The sequence below is a fragment of the Apis cerana genome, linkage group LG6, assembly GCF_029169275.1.
Source record: "Apis cerana isolate GH-2021 linkage group LG6, AcerK_1.0, whole genome shotgun sequence".
Classification (NCBI taxonomy): Eukaryota; Metazoa; Arthropoda; class Insecta; order Hymenoptera; family Apidae; genus Apis; species Apis cerana.
In genome coordinates, this window is record NC_083857.1 from 9,740,645 (window position 1) to 9,765,449 (window position 24,805).

The 24,805-nt window shown below is 36.0% G+C and overlaps 1 protein-coding gene and 1 long non-coding RNA gene across 6 annotated transcripts in view; one reads left to right on the forward strand and one right to left on the reverse strand.

The window, feature by feature from the left end:
- LOC107993729 (growth arrest-specific protein 2-like) overlaps positions 1-24,805 on the forward strand; it is a 33,660-nt gene that overhangs the window by 4,706 nt on the left and 4,149 nt on the right. The window contains exons 1-6 of one of the 4 annotated variants that reach the window (XM_017050318.3): positions 6,267-6,715; positions 10,127-10,569; positions 20,293-20,417; positions 20,860-21,001; positions 23,690-23,936; positions 24,410-24,674. In XM_017050318.3, the coding sequence (XP_016905807.1) occupies positions 10,350-10,569; positions 20,293-20,417; positions 20,860-21,001; positions 23,690-23,936; positions 24,410-24,674 (999 nt within the window). In that variant the 5' untranslated portion in view covers positions 6,267-6,715; positions 10,127-10,349. Of the gene's footprint in view, positions 1-6,266; positions 6,716-8,341; positions 8,536-10,126; positions 10,570-20,292; positions 20,418-20,859; positions 21,002-23,689; positions 23,937-24,409; positions 24,675-24,805 lie in introns of those variants that run through there. The other 3 variants (XM_017050319.3, XM_028664798.2, XM_017050317.3) reach the window with 3 other exon arrangements.
- Positions 257-7,556, reverse strand: LOC133666260 (uncharacterized). Of its 2 annotated transcripts, none has more exons than XR_009830187.1 (2): positions 7,403-7,556; positions 257-1,056 (listed from the first exon to the last, which is right to left on the reverse strand). It is a non-coding gene; the product is annotated as an uncharacterized LOC133666260 (long non-coding RNA). The 2 variants fall into 2 exon arrangements; XR_009830188.1 differs by lacking the exon at positions 7,403-7,556 and adding an exon at positions 2,950-3,166.

Here is a 24,805-nt window from a genome sequence, read left to right on the forward strand (position 1 = left end):
GCTTCTGAAATCGAACTCGATCGGAAACCGATGGCGGAAACTATGATGAGTCTTCCAGGTCGATCGATAAATCGATTTTCCATTCATCAGCCTCGAGGATGATTAATTGTTTTATTTTATAACGATTGAGGGAATTGGAGGGATTTCCTTACGTGTACTTTTAACACGTTTTTTTTTTTAAATTTGTAGAGGAAAATTTCTGAAATTTATTATAAAAAAATTGGATTTGGAAAGGAATTAAATCGAATGCTTTGTGTTAAATTAAACAATTTAATTTTTTAATTGCAGATTTAATTGTTTAGATTTTAAAGGAATCGATAGTGAATCTTAAAGATTTATTTTTTTCATCTTAAAGACATCTTCTTGAATCAACGTCGTACTTTGTAATTTCATTTAACTTTTATTCATCGGATATGCAGCGAGTTCTTCTTTTGTCTTATGAAGAGATTCCCCAGATCTTTAGAAGGTGAATATATTAAGAATCGAGTTAGCAACCAATCAACATGCTTAAAACATTAACTCCTACGATCGGATGTTTTATAAGTAATTCTTTTATTATTCAAATCACGTTTTCTCTAGATCGTTTCGTTGGCAAATTTTTATCAGTTTTTAAAATTCTCAATATTTTACGAGTAGTTGTAAAAATAAAATTTATTATAATTTCCAATTGTTATTATTATTAGTATTAAAATATTAATATTTAATAAAAAATTAAAGTTAGCAGAATATTTTTCTCCTATGAAAAATGGATCGATTTACGCTATAATTATCGCCACACTGAACACTTACGTGTTTTAAAATTTTCATATTTGACCTGTACATTCATCGTTGTAAGTTTACTTTATATCGTCTATGTAGAAAAAGTTTCTTGTATGAAAGTCGGCACAAAGCCGAGAATTTCAACAAGGAAACGTTTCGTTGATGCGGTCCAGTTCGCTCGTTGCATTCACCGTGCTGATTTTTTAAAAGCATCTTTTCACTACCCTTGCGAAGAAGGAAAACCCTTAATTAGAGCAGGCGTGTAATTCTTCAAGAAGCTTGCCTTCCCAACCGACACTGAAACGATATTGAAACATCATGTTTAACAGACGATGAAATGAATATCGTGTTTCCTCCAGTTTTGGAGGAACATTGAATGATGATACAAATTGTGCAATATTTTTTCCTTCGATCACTTAATTTTTTTCTCTCCTTTAATAACAATGTTGTGCTTCGATAGCGAATATTTGAAAATTCAATCTTTGAATTTAAATAATTGAGAAATTTCAGAAAAATACATTCAAATTTAAGAATTTGATTTAATTTTAATAATAGTGATCGATTATTGCACACGACACAATCGTAGTTAATTGTTAATTGCGAGAAATATGATTAAAAGTCGGAAAAGCTTTAAAAAAATATTGATTGTATATATACACTTTCACAGCGTAATATTATTTCAAGCACAAAAATCAAGATTTCTTTCAGAAGTTTCAAAATAAAAATTGTTTCCTCTTCTCTTTTCTGTCCCGTTTCTACGATAAAGTCTGTTATTACAGAGGCAGAAGTCGTTCTCCCCTTACAACTCCCCAACAGAAAAATATCTATCGTGCATTATATACGAATTTTAAAAGAAAATGGAATTCACAGAAAAATAAGGAAGAAGATGTTAAGGAAATAAATTATAGCACAATTATAGCACACTTACTCACGCTTGAATCTATATCGATAGTAATAGAAGTAGCATCGAATAACATTCTTGTAGCATATACATTCATTTAAGATACTTGTATTAATTTCACAGATCATTAATCATTTTACCTTTTGTAATTACCTGATCGATCAATCTCAATAACACTCAATATTATTTCAGATCATTATTATATCATTATATAAAAATTAATTAAATGACACTGAAACAAAAAATTTTTTAACATTTTGAAGATTGAATCATGCGAAGCATTCCTTTTATATTTTGTTATTCCTTCATACTTATTCTACTTCCTACGTAAATTAATTCGCCACATATTTCGCGTCTACATCAATAATGAAATATGAATCAAGTATTTATTTACTGAATTTTCTATCCACCTACGAATACTCTTTGAAATTTATCAATGACATTCCTCACGGCCATTTAATATAATAATTTCAATCTACTTCATCTTATGAGGTCATAGCTTATCTCTTATTTTGCAATTTGAATTTCTGAAACGAAATTAAGTAATAATAAGATTGCAAATAGCATTAATGAATGGGAAAGGAATTCCGTTTCATTATGACAATGCCCCGTTGCACAAAAGCGAAAATGATATTATATAAAATGTAAGAGTACGTATCTAATTAGAAATATTGCATTTATATTATTATCTTTCTTTAAGTTTCTTTTTAATGCAAACAAATTTTATTTTAATATTTTATTACTGTAAAATATTATAAAGATCGAATTATTTAAACGAAAGATTCGAACAAAAGTAAGAAATCGAGCGAAATATCTACATCAAATTTGACATCAAAATTGAAAATCTTTCAAAATAAAATGAAATGGAATGATCCAAAAATTAATTGATACTTAACCAAACCTTTTTTCTATCACTCCTCGAACAATAATCCGATATTATCCGAAATGGATCAAAGATTCCTCCATCGAAAAAAAAAAATTTTTCTCGATCACAAAGATACCTTTCGAAATGACATTATTCTTCGTGTAACGATTCGATATTACCCACGTGCAAAATTAAAATCATTGAATCACACGATTCGACACAACTCTTTCACCACAAAGAAAAGACACAAAGACTACTTTTTCAAAGTTACAAAATTATTCCTCGTGGAAACGACTTGGATATTACCCTTGGAAACAGAATTAAAACCAGACACCCGACAAACTCTTTTCCATCAAAGGATTCGCTTAACAAAAACTCGGTACACTCTTCTACCGTTCTTGATTCCCACAAGCTATCTATATACCTCCGCGTCGTCTTGTTTCTACCCGTGGCCACAGATTCGCCAGACACAGGAGAACAACGCAAGGCGAAGTGGCGCGCTTCCGCCGGATCCACCCGGTATCGCTTTCATCACGTTTCTCCCGGGCACGCGACTTTGTCGGCGCCTTTTACGGATCACCACGACGCTATCTTCCCGCCTAATCCGCCACCCACGTGTACGAGAATTTACCGCGCGAATCGTAAACGCTCAACGTGGATCCATGGATTCGATTCGTGTCCTCTATCTTCTGCATAAATGTCTTAAATCTTTAAGGGGATTATTGGTCTTGATAATAATTCGTTCGATGGTTTACAAGGAATCGATATAGGAAGGAAGAAAAAAATATCTATGTATTTTTCTTTTTAGAGAATAGTTTGTGAGATTATAAACGAGTTAATAAAGGAGGAGACTTGAAACGAAGGAATAATTAGGAAAAATTTTTCCCTGTATATTGGCTTAATGCAAAAATGTTATGTACCATTTTGGAATAAGGAATTTATGAAATAAATGTTTATATTCATTTTTTTTTTCCAATAAAAAGATTAAGACTTTTGCGCAAAAGTGTAGCTAAATGTATATACTTATAATTATGTTAATTCCTGATGTATAATTAAGTCTTCGTTAACATGATATTATAGTATAATATTCTTTCATGACTTGCAAATGATCTACCACTGACGCAAATTTAACTTTTTTCATTTATAATTGATTTGCAATCTGACTAAATTATATATGATGTGCGATGATATCGATATTACTAATTTATAATAGAATAAAATTGCGTAATTGTGTATCTGAATTTTTTAACAACACCATTTTAATTAATAATCAATTAATAAAAATTTTTGGAAAGTACGCGTATATCGTGAAATTAATATGAAATTAATGAACGCTCATTAAATATTTATGGAATGGCGTGTCTTCCTCACGTTTATCTTATATCTTATATTTTATATCTTTTTATTCAGATATACAGTTTTAACCTATATAATTACATATTCAAAAAAAGAAAAAAATTGTACAATTTTTGCAGTAACAAATTTCGCCCTATCTCATCAATAACATAACAATAATCAACCAAATTCTAAACAATAAAAACTTATAATTTATTTTATGTGTCAAAATAACAATTAATACAGTAACAAAGATCCTCCCTGGTGATCAACGATCCCGATATCAGAACTTAATTTCGTTTTCGTTAAACAAGCATCTTACTGAAATAATCAAGGACCCAAGCGTATTACTATTATAGAGTTAATACCCCATTGTAGAATCGCGTACCCTGCGTCAATGTGTTAGACACGTGGTCCGATCACCCACGCGTGAGCGTGATTACTTGGAGTAGTTACTACGTACCGGACGTGCACACGCCGAGGTTATTGGTACGATGCGTTTTCGCCGGTTGAACGAGCAGTCGAGTTTTCTGAGAAGCGTCCGGGAAGCCCGACGACCGATCGACGATCCAATTCAACGATTATCCGAGCCGCGGGTATGATTGTTAACCGGTCGTTGCTCTCTACGTACGTACACCAACTTTGATGCGGTTTTCTATGATTGAATAACGAGCCGTTTGTCAGCTGGATTCCAATGTCGATACTATATACGATGCACAACTTGTTTAATTTCGCTCTTAACGCGGGGGATAATTCACATCAAGCCGTGATGGATTATTGGAACGCTATATTTATATTATATTTATACTCCATGTTATCGTTTATCATCGAATCCATATACCTACCTGTTCTTTCCATATTGTACTTACGGTGTATCGTGAGATCAGCGATTTGTATCGGATTGCTGACTTGAATCGGTGCATTCACTTGTGTTTCACTTTGAAATGTACGAGCATGAATGGTTGTCGTTGAAACGAACGAGAGATTGAAATAAAAGGAAAAAAAAATCTGACTATTGAATGTTGAATGACAACAAGTAATCGTCGTAAAAATGTTGATGATAATTGGCGAATAATATAGGAAGGAATTATTTATTTATTTTCTGAAGTATATTAAAATTCTCTGAATTTTTTGCAAAAAAGATTAAGTTGCGATGGTATTTAAAAATTTGGTTATAAAGGAGTGGAGAAGTTTAATTTCGAATTCTGGTTGAAAGTGATTTTCAACTGTGTATGCGCATTCAGCACTTTCGAATCGCGAACCAACGTGATTGAAGTATCTTAAACGTATCGCGTTAGAAGCAATTAAAACTAATTTGTCGAGATGCGTGTAGTAATTACGCGTTAAATTTAATATTTGATATCAATTTATTTCCAGTCTGTTTGTAAGAGTATATCACGTTGCAATTACGAATTCGAAGATGAGACTTGAATAAAACAATTTTTTTTTTAATGAAATTTTATAATTCATGAGGTCTATTTGCGGAATAAATTTAGATTTTGTATTTTTTATTTTTCGAATGATTGTAAATTTTATAACGAATTCTCTTATACGATGAGAATATATCCAAATAAAATAATGCATTCGTTATTTCCTAAGGAATGAAAACCATTGTTCTATAAATTTTGTTTCGCCAAATCAATTTTACAGGAATTTCGATGCATCGTAACGTTTACCCGTTTTGTTACATCATTTGCTCCAAGAAAATAACGAAATGTTAATAGAGGAATGTTTGCAGAAATTTTTCCCCTTTCCCACAATACGTATAAAGAGCAAACAATTAATACGATCTTCCCTTTTGATCCTGTGTGAGTCCTATCTTCGATATCCGTACTTCGAATACTTAGCTGCGTTTTAAATTCAACGAATAATAACTTTATTAATTAAACAAATTAAAATTAACAGATTGAAATCTAGACACATAATTATGTATAATCGTGTACTAACTAATTATCATATATTAATTAATACCTTGATATTAAAAAAAAATATATTATGAGCAAGTTAACATCACAAATTGAAATATACGAATATAATAAAATTCTCGCGATTTTCGTTCTCAATAACAATTCTACTTCAATGACAAAATTATATTTAGAAATAAAAACTCTCGATACATGTTCTCTTTATAGGTTAGAAATACAATCATTGAGATTACAATTACATCTTAACTAAAACTCTCTTAGAATTTCCCTTAAAAATATATATTTTTCGAGAAGAAGAAAACACAATTCGTTTGAGAAGCGGTTGCCTCGTATAATAATTTTCTCAAAACAGTAGCGAAAAGTGAGACATTCGAAAATTTAGTTGCAAGAGAGACGTTACTCGACGTTACTGCAACGCTAAGCCGCGTTTCCAATTCATCGCGTTAAGGCTTTAATTAAAATCGGCATAATTTACTAGGCAGCGTGAGTGCTGTCGTCTCGCGATGTTCGACAGTGTTCGACGATTCGAGCAATCGACGATTATCCCTCGGAACACGGGGGCCGTAAACATACGGTTGCCGCGAATCGTTCAGCTTTGTGTCATTCTGTGGACGAGTATCACGTGCGTCCCGTGCCAAATTGATTGGCCACGTTGCGAGAACGAATTGCATCGAAATCGTTTTACGGGCATTCGATCGTTTCGTGGTTATTCCTTTGATTGAACTTGGGAATCGACGGATGCCCCGTCGTGGCATGGGATGAGTGCTGTTGGAACGGATCGGGTGAAAGAATATGTGGTTCCGCGCGGGATAGATAGAGTTCCTGTCTCACGGTGATTAAAGAGGTATAAAGAAGGTTGTGAATTATATTTGTTGTTGGGTTGTCGAGGTGATTGTGGATACATTGGAAGTTGGAAAAGTTTGGAAAAGTGTAAGTGTAATTCGTTAACGTGATATCAATTCTGGAAGCATTAGATTTTAATTTAATTATTTATTCGTGAATTGTACTAAATAAATTGAAATATTTTAAAATAAATGGTTACGGAATATAATTCTGTACAAAATTTGGATCTTTAAAATTATTCATTGCCTAGTAATTGTTTGTTACGCGTTATCAGGTGATGTCATGAAAATTTACGTTATATAGTATAATTAGTGGAATAACCTTCAAACGAAGTTTGAATATAGATTATTTCTATCCGTAAATTACTATTATCAAGACTATTATCAAAATCAGTTGCAATACCACGCAATTCATACAATTTTCATGAAGAATTTATTTATTTTATACATTTTCTTACAATTTCTCAAAAATTAATAAATGTTATCCATTCAAATACTTAAAAATTTAACATATTTGTAATAACTTTGCTCGATCCGCTAGATAAATAATTAATTAATTTTAAGATATTTTCAAAACTCACGACGAAATTATAAACAGTATACGTATCGTCCCATTTATACGATAAAAGGACGGATTTCCGATTTCCAATTTCTCCCGCGTTATTCTCGATAGAATTTTCTTAAAAGAAGAACACCGACACGGCGGATATACGCATAAATTAAGAGGCAAAGTAAATACAGCGAACTCGATTCGATTCCTGTTGCATCGACTTACCTTGAAGCCGACATGTTCGCTTTTCTGCTCCATTTGTCACGATAACGCGAAAACGCTATTAATTGGCCAGCTGTCGCCAGTAATAATCGATCACCAGCTGCTTGATTTACGAACAACTCTATCACGAGACTCGAGCTGATATCTGCCGCCCACATTCTCGTGTCACCTATGAGAGAACTCGATAATAACCAAGAATTCTCTCTGTCCATAAAATAAGTGCATTAAAACGTATTTTATATGGAGGTATCAATATCGTTTAGATTTCTCATTTACTTCGTGATTCGTACGAATATTAATTTCCTAAATGTTAAACCGTTGATAATATATAGACGTATCGAGAAAGATTAACGTTTATCGTATATTTCTTCATTTTTATAAATAATAGAAATACAAATAATTTTTTTTGAAATTGTGTAAATTTCACTATCACTTTTATCCGTATATTTTGTCTAGGTTATCAGTAAATTTTATCATCGGGGTTTATTATCGATTTATCGAAACGACCCAGTTTATCCGAATAATCGATGTTCCACTGTCATCGTAAACTGCAATTCGGTATTTTTGTGAGGATTTCCGTGGTTTGTTTCTATGAAAAAGTTGCTCGCCTTGTTTCGATCATTTCGAACTGCAACATTGAATTGCTATTATTGATAAATGCAAGGTGAAACTTAATCGTTCAATATTTAACTGAAAGAATAATTAATAATTCGTGAGTAATTAATAACGTAAATTCGTAACAAAATTCAATTCTCTAGATTTATTCAATGTTATTATCATTAATAATAATTTACACATACATATATATTCGATGCAAGATTAATTGTTCGCATAAAATAAAAAAAAAAAGGAATATTAATTTTTTCGCTATAAAATAAATCGACAAATTGTACTCGTCATTTACAATTCTCGCTTTTCCAAATACCAGAAGCGACACACGCGACACCACGTGACCCGTCCGCAATTGCGTTAACGAATCACGTATATCCACGCAAAAGTGGAAAAGAAATGTGTAAAAGAAACGAATAATGTTACCTGGACACGCGGTCGAGTCGTCACCTGTTTACAACGGATTGCATTACGTCGAACAGCCAACGACAGAGCGTTAATAGATCGATGTCGAAGGACACACGTAGGTTTGTACGTCGATCGCCAGACTATTATTCGGATTTTCATTTCATCGATTCGTATGTATCCGCTAACCTCCATTGCACGCTTGCATCAGACCATGTTTGTTGCATTTGCGTCATCAAGAGGCAGAGACAGTGTCCTCCGTGGAAAATCGAAAGGATTTATGAAGATTTAGCTTTATTTCTCTCTCTCTTTTTCCCTCTTTCCCTTTATTTCGATCTCTTTCACTCTTGTATTTTTCTATGTTCGATCGTTCGAATCCCACGCGGATTCAACGAAATCGCGATGCCTCTGCGTAAGACGTCTCTCTCGCGTTCCTTGGGGGCTGCCGATGAATGTTAATAGCGGCAAATGTCGTTTAAATACAGAGGCGTTTGTGGACACTGGGAGAACACGAGCCTTGTGGAAATTTATGTCCACTCCTCGAATCGCGATCTAACAATTACGGTTACTATTTTTATCGTTTCGATCGTTGAATACTTTGCACGAAATTTTTATTTATCTGCCTGCCTATCATTTTTGACAGTGATATTTTTAAATATTAAAAATAAAATAATGATTATAAAAATAATTTATTAAAATTAAATCAATAAAAATAAAAATTATTTGGCTATATTTTGGATTCAATGTTGAATATTTCTTTTTTCTTTAAAGGATAAGATAAGTAATAATATCAGACAATATATTGTAAGTGAGACATTCTGTATAACAACGTACAATCGTAAAACGATATAAGCCATTTATCGAACCCGCAGCGTCGCATTATTAAATCGAGAAGCTGCAGTCTCATCCCCTTCAAGGTTATTATGAAACATTGTCTGGCTGAATCCTATAAACAGCTTCTAACATAAAATCCATTCATTCCCGAAAACGCCACTCGAGGCTCGTTTTCCTTGCTGCCAGTCATTCGTGTCGGAAATCTCTCGACCAGCATCTCTTATCCCGTTTATGGTTACTGTTCGTGTAAGTACACGCGTCTTCCGGCATCGTTCCTGTATCGTTTTAATCCCTCCAATAAATTTATACCATATTAAACCCACTATAATATGGGAAAATAGTTAGATTTCATACAAATTGTTGCAAGCTTTTTGACGATATGTACTTAATTATTCAATAGCAGATAATCTTTTTCATATTCCAAATACTTTTTGAATATTTACAATTATTCCAATCTTTTACATATAAAAAGATATATTAATATACAATGATATAAGCATCGTGATATACGTAAATCTCGCTTTAACCCTTTAACTCCACGTACCTTATTTCACATACGTTCCCTATCATTCTTTATGATTATAAGAGAAAGTGCACCTTATTACACGATCTCTTACTAGAGAGACTCAAAGGGAACGCCGCCGATCTCGTTTAAATTTCGTGCAATCGTCTCGACATTGACCTCTCGCATCGAAGAATTCTCTAAATCAACGACAACAACCGACTTTTCATCCCTCACCTTCCCTTACTCTTATCTCATCCCTTTACATGCCATGAAAGACTTTCAAGATCGTTTGCCTCGCAAAAGGATTACGATCCAGCGGAGGCCACATTAAGACGAGAGACACGATAAGACCAAGAGAGGATTTTGCTTTCCAGGCTCGCGTAATCGACAGACGTGCCGGATCGCGCGGCGTCGCCGGGGCTCTTCAGCAGTAGTCGAGAGGATCCGGTGGAGGAATCTGCGGCGCAGAAGGAGAAAAAAGAAAAGAAAAGGGGGAACACACGAAGGCGATAAAGGGAGAATCTGGTGGAGGATCGACGAGAGGAAGTGGGGCGCCGGTGCTGGCCACCGGGACCAATCATCCTTTCCTTCCCCAGGATGTCGTACGCCAATCGATTCCCGTCTTCGCAGCACACCCGTTATCGAAGCAGCTGGGGACCCTCCTCGGTCACCGTGTTCAATCGAGCCGATGTGCCCAGGCCCTCGCCGGAAGAGGAAGAGTACGCCGAGTTCTATCACGAGCGTCTGCACTCGGCACAGAGCAGACAGTTGCTGCCGTTGCAGGAGGACCTGGCCGATTGGATCAATAAAACGTTGAGTGAGTAGCTGTCTGATTTTATATCGGGAGGTTTACCGCCTTTTGGTGGACGCTGGGGGTGTGAGAGATTTCGAAAGGGTGCGATGAGTACGTGTGTGTGTGTGTGTTCTAATTGAGAAAGATAAGACGGAGTGGCGTGTTCCTATAACGTTTGTGACATGGAATTCTTCTGTTTGAGGGGTGGGTGTCTCGTGTTTTTGCCTCCACTTAAGATATTTGAATAGATTTGAGGGGATTGGTTTGAAGAATTGTACAAAGTTTGAGAGTATGTTTTATTTGAATAGATTTAATTGGGATTTCGTAATTTGTGTTACAGTATACAATATGATGCAATGGTTTGTAATATATAAGAAATTAATTATTGGTTGTAATTGGGAAAGGAGCAGTGAAATTTCTGAAAGGGATTGTAGCTTTTTTTTTTTCCTCTGTTTTTTATGGGATTTTGTTCGTAAACCGTGAATCTTTGTAATTATGTTCGCGAACCGTGAAGAATTAAAAGTAGGAAATACTATTTTAGGATTTTGAAGTAATTGCGTTTTCTAATTAATATATAAGGTAATTTAATTGAAATAGTTTCATCGAATTTCACCTTTTGTTATACAAGAAAATAAAATATCTGACGTAACTGTTGGATCACCTCGTGTATTCAAATTAAATTTCTGATCGATAAACTTCGTTTGCTGTCGACTGTTATTCATACACTTTCCGTGTAAATTTCCGACAACCATCGACCAATAATTTTCTTGACTTATGAGAGGTTGATGCGGAAATTCGCCTCGAATAATAAATATACTTTTACCAATCAATCAGCCTTCTAATCCGTTTATAAAACTTTCTTACGATCTTACGAATATTTCAGAAAATAGTTCAGAATTCATACACGCGTTTACCTCGTGAAATGTACGTTTCGTTTGTTCGAAAATTTATCGTTCAAAATTTCAATATTCCATATTTAAATTAAAAAAAAAAAAATGTCCAACTCGGAACAAATACTTTTAAAATTAATCTTGTAATAAAATACGATAAAAAAATTCTATGAATATTCGTTAAAAATCAAATTAGAAAAAAATAAAAAAATCTTCGTTCTCGATCGATCTTTACGATCTTAATGAATATTCGCCAAAAGGAAAAAGTCACACACACACAATTTAACCGTTCAAAACTTTTCCTCCTCCTAATGAGTAAAGTTCTATTTTTATCGCGCTCCTCGTTGCGAAAGTTTACGGGGTGCAGAAAGGAATCGCCGTGATGTAATGAGGATTGGAGTTCCGCACGTGTACTCGGCTGTTTTTTTTTTTTTTTTATTTTTCCGTGGCCGCGTGTTCCCTTCGCGATGTGGATTCTCCTTAAAGGGACGAAGGAAAGAGCTCGTCGCGCTGGTGTACATGCCGTGCGTACACGACTCTTTCGTACCGCACAAAAGGTTCGCATCTGGCACGACGTGGGAAAGGATATTCGTAACATTTGGCCTTTCGTTCAGTCATGTTTTTGACGGATGTTGCCGTGATAAAAAAACCGTGTCCGTTTTCTCGATACGAAAATTTATCGATTTAATCGTGGTAGACGATTTTAACAGAGCATTTGTATTTGTATTCGATCAAAAAATTATAGATTTTCGAAAAGTATATAAGAAAGAATATTCGAATATTGATGTTCTGAATTTTCTCGTTTATTTATAAAAAGAATTCACAGCGAGTCCGAAACTGATTCCCTTTCTGAATTTTATTTGGAATTTGTTTTTCTTTGGAACTGCGTGTGTGGTATAAATTGGTATCGTTGAGCTTGATTAATAATGCCGATGGATAAAATGTGCATCGGTTAACAAGATTTATAGTCGACTAATTTGCATTGGTAAAAAGGAATTCATTATGGATTTGTTTTGCATTATGATTATGATCCTTGGGCGTATGGATGATTCAAGAAATCATGTAAGAATTGATGATCAATGTCGTGTTATATGTCAAATTTATAATGGATTGGAAAATTTATGGAATAATGGAGACGTAAGATGATTTTTAAAATCGTCAAACGACGAATTTTTAAAATTAGAAATGTGAATAAAACATTGCTGGAATAATCAGTATGTTGATAAATATGCGAATCATATTCTAATATTAGATCTAATAATTTTTCGAATAATTTTGCACCTTCTATCTTCTGTTTTATTTCATTTATTTATTTTTTTTTATTAGAATTTTATTTCTTTCCAACTTAGTTTCATAGTTTCTCCATAGTTTCATAGATCAAACTGCGGCATGAACAGCCATCGACAGGTAATCCTACGATAGCACGATACGTCAACGAACTTCAAAGTTCTTTCCATTAACCGAATTACACGCGAAAACTTCTCAGAATCAAGATATATACCCAATATTCGAACTTTAACACTCTTTTCTCGTTCAATCTTTTCTTCTGATACTTGTTTTATGGAACTATAGCTTTTACTTTTTCGTCTTTCTTTTCTTTCAATTTCTTTAAGATTAGAAAAAAATTTGTAAGATTAAAGAAATAACAAATATCGGGAGCAAAGTTAATTTTTCATCAAAGGATCAATCGGAGAAATATTCTTTTTATCATAAAAATTTCTATTTTTTTTTTATGAATCGACAGTTCATAGAAAGTCTAAGACCTTTTTCGATCTTAGATAGTAGTGACCGCCTTTCTGAACTACTACTTTCCAAATACGGTGACGATACGTAAGATACGATACGTAAGATTGATGCGTAAAATAGATCCGTAAAATAGATCCCCATCCATCAAACGACGTCATCGTAATTCTAAAATATATTCCAATAAGAAAATAACGCAACCTTACGTGCCTTCTACTTTTACGTCAAAAAATATTTGAAAAATTTATAGGATAATATTTCCTTTTTTTTTTGAAAAACGAGATTTTAAACGAACAAACTTTATTCTACATTTCCATCTATCTTTACACGCGGAAAAAAAAGTCTCCTTTTTATCGTAAGACACTGAATATACGAATTTTGTATACACACTATCCAAATATTAACTCGAAACCAATGTATATCCAATATTCCAATAACCCTTAATCGATTTCAATCAGATTCCATGTTCGATTCGACTCTTAACATAAATTCGTTTATCTAATTGGCGATCCGTGTTTCGTGCAATGCCGATTCATCCTGACCAAGGATGAATCTCGGAGCGAAATGGTTACAGGCAGCCGTTTCGGCTTTAATCTTCGATTACCGGATACGTTGTTAACGATGTCAAGGAAGGTTGTTACCGTACGAAATATCTGTAACGCGTGGCCGTATATTTTTTGGTGAACGGTTGACGATCGCGGTTTCACGCGACCTCGAAGAATCCAGCCGCAAGATCTGGACCACCATGAAGGATTACGACACGAGGCGGTCTCTTGGAGAGAAACGAGTGATACGAGAAGCGACGTGTCGTCTTTCTGGGATGCAAACAGATTGCTTTGAATTATAGCGAAATATGGTCGCTCGAGATTTATCAACGAAGAAGGATGTCGCCTCGTTAACTGTAACAGTCGAGACGAGCTGTGTGCGTGACGCTTTTGATATACGTAATTTGAGTTTTCGTATATTTCGTATATTTCATTTCGTTTGAACGAATTATTAATCAACAAATCTTTTAATATTTATTTTTTGTACGTACAGGTACAGGATGTATCAAATTGCTATTGCCAGCTGATGCTATTATTATTCCTTCCCTTCGTGAAAGCATTGATATTGCGTGTAGGAAGTTAATACTGATTTCAAAAGTAGTTTGATAAATATTTGCGCTCTTACGTGGTCGTACAGATATACGCTTGTGTACTCATAAAACATCGTATACTTATGGAAGTAGGCAAAAAAATGATCAATACATATCCACGTACAACTCACCGCGACAGAAATATTCCTTCGAATTAATATCTTCGAAAAAGATTTATATTATGAAATAATTATGATAATACGGATAAAAAGTTTCTTCGAAAACAATTACGAATTGTCACACGAACTTTGCTCGAATTATATCGATTGAAAGAAATCTCGTCTATTTCAAGTATTCCAATATTTATGAATGCATAATATCCGCCAGTAACCGAAACAAATCCGATATTTCTCCGTTATGTCGATGTTGACGACTATACGGCTCTAATTATATCGACGTGTAATATCACATGGTCGGTCTCCGTCCCAGCTTCAAAGCAACGGGACGAGAGATAGGTCGGCACCCTTTGCCCGTTCGAATCGTGTGTGGGTACCTCTGCCGTGTAGTTACTATTCTCGTTCCGCCGGTGTGTACGATTGAAGCGTGCACACCCACACCCACGCGAGCGTTAACGGCGCTGGAGGAGGAGGAGGAGGAGGAGAGCCGCTTGAAATGCAGCGTGGCGGTCAACTCTCCCGTCTGCATTCAATCCGCATGGGGGGAGGAGGGAAGTTAATGCGCGAGGGTGAGCGACAACCGGGGTGTTTGCGCCCGGGAAAAAATAACCGATGACGTTTCGCTGTTTGAACTGAATTATTTCGAGTGTGTCCACGAACGTTGCTCCAATTAGCGTTTCTCGTTCGAAATGTAAACGGACGTCGATTGCGGTTCGAATATGATCCCAAAGTGATATTCGATGGTTGGCGGATAGTTGATATGGGTTTAAGAACGAAATGAAACGTGGATAACTTTTCTTTCTTTTTTTTTTTTCATATTGCGGCGGTCGGGTTTTGATTACCGTGAATTAAAGTTTCGTAAACCAGGATTCTTTTTCCTTTTTCTTTCTTTTCTGGAGAGAGAATTGGGGGGAATTGGAACTCGTTACATTTCGATGATCAATTTCTCGTGTAAAGAGACTTAGTTAATGGCGTGTTACACGATTATTCTGTGTGTATTTTGATGCTCGTACGAAGTAATATAGATTTATTTGTAATTATGTTACATCCTGTTAAAAGGAAGCGGGTAATGTCCAGACACTTCTAATGCATTATAGCATTACGAGGAGTGTCGTAATTGGTTGATTGATATGGAAGAGGGTTGTTTGAATATTGAAGTTTTGTAATCGAAGGCTTTTTCTACTTATAGAACATTTTGCAAAAGTTAAACTTCGTGTAAAGCTTTTTGAAAAATAGCTTTTTGTAAAATAATTCATCGCTATAAAAAGAATCGATTTGATCCTATTTATAGTTTGAACGATGTAATTAGAAAGTGATTTGTCCTAACTAATTGGAACATTTAAGAATCTTAGAAACGATTCTCGATTTGGTCATTCAAGGTTGACGCGAAAGATTAACGACACGTTTCGCACAATGTTGCGTTGGAGGAAGAGGCAAACGTTTTTCCAATTATACAAAGCTATTTAAACTATGTACAACTCGAACAACTATCCGTGTTAAATCCAACAATTCTGAATAATCTTATCCACGAAACAATCATCGTCTCTGTCCCACACGATTTCAATCATCCACTGTTTAACACGTGTCAGCCTTTCGTGAATCATCATCATCTTCATTCCATTAAGTCCTCGCAAAAACCAACCTACGCTTTGGATTCCCGTACTTGTGGATCGCGACCCTCGAATAGGATCTCGATAATGTTTTCCTTTTTTGAACATAATTCTTCTGAATTAATCTCTTATGAAAAAAGTGCATTGTAATAATTATAAGGATATTTGAAAGGAAGGGGCGATTTATGTCAATCTTATTTATTACGACAGGATTGCGAATCTAAAAGCGTCGATAAACATCTGAATGGAACGATTTAATCTATCACTTGAAAAATTAATCCGAATTATTTCCTAGCCACGATTATTAAAGTAATGCGAAAAGATAGGACTTTTCGACCCACACCCTGGGTGTCTGGGCCGACTGCAGCCGGGTGTCTGACTCAACCGGAAGTTGGCCGGGCACCCCTCTTCCTTCGTGCCACTTCTTCTCCCTGCATCGCGGCTACCTGAAGCCGCATTACGCATAATGGGCGTATAGTGTACGCATAGACGAATATGCTCGCGCTTATGGGAGGAGGGCTCGGTGGGATCACGGGTTGAAAGAACGAGGGAATGTTTGCGAATGGGTCGCTCGTTCGGCACGGGGCATGGATCTCTACCGAACCGTGAATCGTACGAGTCAGATCTCCGAGTTCATCTGCGAAATTGAGCACGAAACGGATATATTCGGATATATATATATACTTTTTATTATGTTTCTGAGAAATTTTTAAAAATTTGTGCAATTTGTTCCTTTGATTATCCATTTATAACGAACTGTTCAAAGTAGAAGTTTCTTGCTTGAATAGGAATTGTCATAATTGGTGTTTCAACAAATGAGAAATCTCTTTGAAAGAATGATTAGTTATTAAATATCAATTTAAGGACGATTGGAAAACGCTGTTTCTTAAAAAAGAAAAAATGTACAAGAAACCTCTCTTGAGAAATTACTTCAAATCTCATCAATCTTAAACCTGTTATATTCCATCTTATATTTCATACTCATATCCCTACGAATATTTCACAATAACGTTACGTTCACATTGGCGTCTACGTGCATTTTCGATCAACAGTATAAAGGATCCGTGCTTTCCTTGATGAATGCAGCTTAATAACTAATAACCCCATGAAAAATACGGAGAATAAAACCACTCTCACACCGCCGTACACGCAAGAACCATAATAGAACTCTTCCGAACGGTAACAACCTACCTACATAAGTAATATCCATTCAATGCTTTTATTTCGCTTCGAGAAATGACAAATTCTAGGATACCTTCGTGCAAGAAATGACAGAAAACATATTTCCCCTAAATGAATTTTTCCATTGCGCTCTTGCATTCTTTTCATTCTCTTCTCTGTTCGGGGACGGACTGTGTGGGGTCCGATAATGATGAAATAAAAGTTGTCGCAGCGTGTTTTATGGTAACTGGTTATTGCAGTAATGTATCGTGTTCGAATTAATGCATCGATCGAACAATGCCAAGGACGACATCTGCGGAATATTCTGAAAAAGGATCGGAATAAAGAGGTCGAATGTTAAAATCGAAGGGTAGCGTATCAAGGATACGAAGAAAATGGAGGCCAAGCTGTGAGCTTGTTATCGTTATGCATAATCATCGTGTTATTAAAGACCATCCAAGGGAAGAAAGATGGATGAATTTGTCGGAAGCATTTACTTTTTATAACAAGGTCATAAAATTGTACCTCCATATAAGTTGTCCATCCAGTTGCTCAATTTTCATTCCAGATTCAATACGTATGTACAACAATATTGAAAGTATACAACATTGTTATTGGTGCATAATAATTTCCAAGTCGATTGCATCAACCACACTGCTATATTATGATATATCAAATATGGGTCATTGTGTGAAAAGGTGCGCCCGAGTTTATGATATCTATAACTTTTATGAGATACGTTGCAGCAACGTTTAAAGTATAGGATGAATTTTTCTCTTGCGTTTCGTAAAAGAAATTATAAATATTTGCGCTCAATCTCACAAGATCACAATTCTTATGATATTTATTCATTAACCAGCGAATCAAAATTGACAAAAACTATATATATATTCATTTTTTCCATCTATAATGTAATTACATTTACAAAAAGAAAGAAAACAAAACCTTATTATAATAGATTCACTGTATCCAACCATTTATTGTATGAAACCATTCACCCCGCATCGAAATTCACACGGAATTCCTACAGCCTAATTATCGAATACCCTCCTTTTCCTTAAACGGCGCCGCCGCGTTATTGGCCTCCCCTCCCCTTTATACAACGTCGAACATAAATTAGATCCGCGCCACCGCGGTTCCGGGTGATCGAGTCGCCTATCGATCGAATACGCCTCGTGATCTTTCGCAAGATCGAGCGAGGGTTAGACGTCCCGCGAAATCGTCGTTATCACGAGCTCGCTTCGCTCGCATTGTGTCTCTCGGCGGCCATATTCGAACGATATTCGCGAGCCAGATCCCACATAACCGTCACGTACGAACGCGTTGTGTACGCGCGCCGTATTGCACGTACGTGTGTATACGCGCGGTAAACACGAGGAGGGGGAAGAGACACACGGAAAGCGCACGTGTGTCTCTTGTACAAGGAGCAACGTGTGATGGACTTTACTCCGTAAGCCCGCCCGTTAACAGTTTTTTTCCAGTTCTGCCCCGGGTGCAACCCTATTGTTACCGGGTCGAGTCACGAGCAACGATGCTGGTTCTCATTACCATCCGTATCTACGAGGCTTTATCGCTCCGTCAGCCCAGCCTAGTTCCTATTTCCCATCGTATCCCACCTATATCTATATACGTGGCACGGATCGTGTCGCGGCCCAATCGGCTTTTCCTTAGATTCCCTGCCCGTCTCTCGATCTATAACAACAGCGTGGGAGAAACGTGGGTGCATTTACGTGTTGTATTCTCTCTGCGCGCCCTGTATCTATATAGGGTGAGTCTTCATTTTCACTTTTGCTTTGAAATATTTTCTTATATACTGCGATTAGGTTATATGTATAGGTACAAATGTATAAATGCGTGTAGATAACTAAAATTAGTTCGAAATTGCATGCTCCTTTTATATAAATATCAATGTATATTAACTTGGACCAAGATGCTTATTGCATCGTTGCTTCTATTGAGAAAAATAAGATAGTTATCCTCTTCTATTCTTGATAAATTCATCTCTGAAATGTTTATACGAAGTTAGGAGGTTCACCCTGTATACATTCATCAAATTGCTCCAGCTGCCAATTCGAAAAATCTCGTCCTTGATCCCGTTTACAACCCGGCGAACGAAATTGAAATGATTTCGTTCAGTCACGCACGAGTTGGTCTATCGTGAGAGTGTCTCGGCTAGATCGTTCCTCGGTTGACCGAGCATGCCACCGCGAAGTCACTTACGGCATCGTTTCAATTTTTCGTGGCCCAATATATAGCGATGTGTGCTACGCGAGAAGGTGTGCTAAGTGGAAAGGATCGAAGGAGGAATACGAAGGCGGATCGAACTCGAACGGTTGCCGCTGATAAATCTGAAGCGGTCGATCGAAAGGTTTCTCACGTCCTCTGATGCTCGTGTCATCTCGAAGACCTCTGTCGCCTTTGATGAGCCGCGATAGCGCGTCAACACGCCTTTCGAGGGTTAATTCGCTTTCCCTTCCACGCGGTTAGTGACGCTAAATTGGATTTTCAGCACTGTGACGAACTCTCGATTCCTTTTCGAATTTATAATTGGAAGAAACCGATGGATAACGAATTGGCCATTGGCAACAAAGATGGGGGAATAGTCACGGAGTAGCATTTCGATTTAATTCGATATAATTTACGCAAGGGTTGTTACATTGTATTTATACACTTTTGTAAAAATTAAAAAAATAAATGGACTTTTATTAATTATTGGATGAATTGAAAAATTGTCGACAAGTTTTCACGAGTTCCATTCCTCTTAAAATTCTTTCCTTGAGAACCTGTACGCGATAAATTCCGCGACAAAGCGAGAATTCACCCTCGTTTCGTCGAAAAGAATTCGACTTCGGGGAACTAAAAGGGGGATCGCCCCATTGTTCCCAACAATGACGCCACTTCGTCGATGCTCTTGACTGCTTTCGAGTGACCGTTTACGCAATACGTTGAGCAGACGCGAAGATTAATATGTCGTTCCACGAGAACGTGTTTCGAGAGCCACGAGAAGAACAACAAAAATTTGCATTCGTGTGGATAACGGTGAAAGACTTACGATCGTTTTTTTTTTTCCCCTTCTTTCTTCCACGTTTCAGACTCTGAAATTGTATCGGGAGACAACTTCTTCGACGCTCTGGACAATGGCGTGGTGGTGTGTCGACTGGCGAGGGTTATACAGGAAAAGGCGAGGACGGCGATCGACGCTGGAAGAGCGAAAGGGGTGAGTAATTCTTTTGTTAAGTGGCTCGAAAATTGGATACGAATGTGAATCGGTATTGATCGAAATCTAAAAGTGCGATTTTATTTGATCTCTTTTTTTGTGTCTATTTTTTGACTTATTCTCCGTACAGTTGCATTTTCTTTTAAATTTAATCATCGTAATTAATTCCATTGAAAATTGGAAAAAATTTACCAAATATTATTATAACAACCGTTTCTCTCTCTGTATTTTTATTTTGTAGAAAAACAATTTTTTTTTGATAATTAGCATCGTATTTAGAGACATAGATATTAAAGTTTTAAGATATTAAACATTTCGATTATAAAAAGTTTATATGTTAATAGAGTATTCGATGGTTCCACAACTGTTCCCCATTCCATTATCTTCAACTTTTACTTATTCTTATCACATCCTTATTAATTTTTTCCCTTCAACTTTTCAGCCCCTACCGGTGATAAAAGGTCGTTGCTGGGAGAACGCGGCGCGTCGCAGTTTCTTCTCCCGCGACAACATGGAGAACTTTATACAATTCTGCAGGCGTCTGGGCGTGCACGAGAATCTTCTATTCGAGAGCGACGATCTCGGTAAGGAAGATTCGCCTAATCAATCTTAATTCCCCGAATCGACTCGTCCCGTGTATCAACACCCTCGCCACGACCAGCAGCTCGACCATATTCGAGCCGATTAAAAGCGAAATCCCGCCAATTACGCCAGCTGGCTGCCGCGCGTGGCTCATGCAAATTCAAAGCGGCCGCGAAAGGAGAGCGATCGGCGCGAATTAATCTCGTGTCTCGCGGTGGAAACGATCGAAACAACCGTTTTTCCCCTTCGCGCTCCACCGACTTCGAAACGAAAAAACAATAAGTGTTGGTGCTGCAACCATCACCGGAAGCGGAGGAGTTTCGGGATTGCGTAAAAATCGGTTCACATCGAAGGGAATGGATAGTGGGCGCGAATGTTTGGAAAAAGTATGAAAAGAGTATGGATCTGTGAAGATGGCGGATTTCTTTGTTAGAATTTTTTTATGTCGAGGATTTTTCGTGCAGTGTTGATATATGACGTCAAGGAAACAAAGGCTATTTCTTATAGAGATTAGAAAGTGAATTTATACAGAAGTTTGTTTTTATTTTTGCTTTCGATATTAATTTTTTCTCTCGACTTTTTTGTGCGGATTTGATTAAGAGAGTAAGTTATTTACTTTCTTCTACTTTCTGATAAATTCGAACTTTCGGAGCTAGTGAAGCTTTGTATTCCTTTAGATAGGTATCTTTAGTATCTTTCCTCTTCGATAGTCATAATGTAAATAATCACGAAAGTGTTTTTCAATGATAATTATATTTATTTCAATCACTAACGCAATATCTAATACTGATAATGTTAAGCAGGATTTTAAATGATATGTTAATGTGTATTTTGTACGAAGAAACACACATGGCGTGTCAAGAGTTAATTTAATACAGATTCTATTAATAACACACGTTTCTCACATGTGGCGGACTGAGAATCGTAGAAGTGTAAGTGTCACATTATACATATATTATTATGAAAATTTCATTATATTTTTTGATATGTCATGAAAAAAAGTGAATGAAGATTATAATATTAAGTGGATGATAAACAGTTCATTATTTTTTTTTCTTATCGAAATAGATATTTTAATATTAATACGATGAAAAAGATTTCTATTTACTTATCAATTCAATGGTATGATACCTGAAATAGAATGTCGCTGATTGCTTAAATTCAATCTGGACATAGATCCTAAAATGCAGCTCAGTTACAGTTGGACAAATATAATGGCGGAGCTTCTCTTTTTCGTCTTTGTTTCGTTTTGTGGAACACGTTGTGTTTGAAATTCTTCTCCATTAGAACATGAAACCGTGAATCTAGATTTTCGTGTCAGAGCCTCGTCGTCGAGCTAGAAACGTAAAATCATCAGAAATGTACTTTTCGTAGAACAAAGCTTTTTCTTTTTTTGACACTTTACAAATCCGTGGCTCGTCAAAAATAAATGGTTCGAGGAAATAATTGAAATGGATTTTAAAAGCTCAAGAATGAATTTATTTGAATCTCCGTTAAAAAAACAGAGTTCTCGTATTTAAAATATTATTATTTTTTTTTTTTAATTTTGATTTACTTTTCGATTAAAAAAGAAAATATTCTTTTCGATTATTTGAATATTCATCCCCGTTTCCCTGGAATAGATGTAGTTAAAATTTTATTATAGACGAATATAAAGAGCATTTCGTTTGGTTAAAGTGATCTACTTGAATGAATAAATGAGATGTACCACGAAATGTAGGCTGAATTGATCAATTACAATTGGAGTTGAAGAAGGTCGAGGGTGTCACCGCTTATGTTCTGTAAATAGAGTCTACATTTTTTTCCCCTCTAGGGTAGATGAGACGGTCGTAAATTCTCACTCGTTTCTAGGCTGACTTGCGATTTTATCCTATGAATAGCGTATTAAATAATATTATGTAAATAGTGTAACAAAGTGATACATTGATTTTCAAATAAGATAATTCTGGATAATAAATTTAAAATAGAAATTTTTTTTTCAACCTGTACGTTTCACCTGACTTTGAATGCGAATTGTAACGATTTTTATGCTCCAATAATTTCTCTCGTTTCTTATAAATAAATATATAACCGGTTACTGTATAAACCGTTTTTTGATACATTCTAAATCAGTGTATCGTAAATAAATATCTAATTTGATAAAAACTTGCATTGCGAGTTAAATGCATTTTAATTCTTTCTTAATTAGCGATTTTTAAGCAAACGATTTCTATTTTTTAATTTAAAATCAAAAATGTACAAATTACCACGTGTATTATCATTTATTATCAATTTAACGATATTATCTATTACATAAATTTCTTATTTAAGCTCCTATTTTTTTGAGGAATAGTTAAAGAAAATTCGATTTTTCATCTTCTTCGAGTTCTTCACATATGTTTCACCGCTTATCGTATTAAGTTGCAAAACACTCGAGGGACACGATAAGCTGAGAGGGATGCTCTTTGAGAGCAATAAGTAATGGTATCGAGCTCTCATATTGGTATAAATTTCCGAAAGAGTCTGAAAAGTTAAATAACATGTGATTTTTAACAATTAAAGGATTACTCTCCACATTAAAAATATCCCATTCCATCGAATAAAACTTTCTATTTAACGTTACGTTTCTATTTATCTGCGAAACGCGCATTAAAAATATGGTGTCACAGATAGTATTACATTATGTTCCTTAATCATCTTTAATTTTAAAGTTCTACATGGACAGCCGAGAAACGTTGTGTTGTGCCTGTTGGAAGTGGCCCGACTCGCGTCGAGGTATTCCGTCGAACCACCAGGACTCGTGCAGCTCGAGAGGGAAATCGCCGCCGAACAAGAGCGAGATCTTCACTGTCTGTCTGATAGCGGTATATCCCGCAGCAGTCTGGTTTCTTGGCAGTTTCAATCACCGTCACCGACCGCAACGCCCAGACCTCCTTCAGAGAAGATCAAACATAGCAGGTACGTGCGTTTTGATTTCCTATTCCATTTATATCCTCTGTTCTTGACAAGGTTGTTACCGTGCAATTGATACTTGATTGTATATTTGTCTCCGAAGAGAAGATTACACAATTAGTGATAATATACGATTCCTAGTGTTTGTCAAATAAAAAACGAATCCATACGAATCGAGATTCAGCTAGATATAAAGAAAAGAAAAAGCAGGATTTTCTTTTTTTTTTATTCGATTTTAAATCGTGATCTACATTCTAATAATAATAATAATAATAATAATGATCTTAAAAAGAGACGTGACGCGAATACGAGGCAAATGTGTGTGAGAAAAAATCTGGTGACAAAAGAGTTTCTCGAGAGTGCTTCTGATTAATATCTCGATTCATTCAGAGTCTCTAGTGGTTGAAATTTAGGTAAGGGGGCAAAAGAATCCTCTTCGAGATTGCTCTTCAACCCAATTTCGGGGGATATTTTTGCAGTTCAGCATCAGAAGTCGCGTTGACGGCGACAGGATGGCTGGATCCGAGCAACGGTGTGACGCACGAGCCCGAAATGAGAAGGTCGATGAGCGATAATGGGCCACCAAAAGGTAGCGATGGGGAACCGAGCGACACGACCGAGGATGACTGGTCACGTGGAAGCGCGGAGGATCCGGACGAGCTTCCATCGCCGACTAGTTCACCTTTGCCCTCGCCGGCCGAGCCACCAGAGCACACGGGTCCAATAACGGAACTCGATCGCAAGGTACGGTGATCGAAGCCGACTTTTTTTCATTCGATAAGAATGACTCGCGAGAAGAAAATTGTAAAACTGTAAGCTTGGAAAATGAACATATACGTTACTGTGTTTATTTTATTCGTTTGTGAATCGAGAAA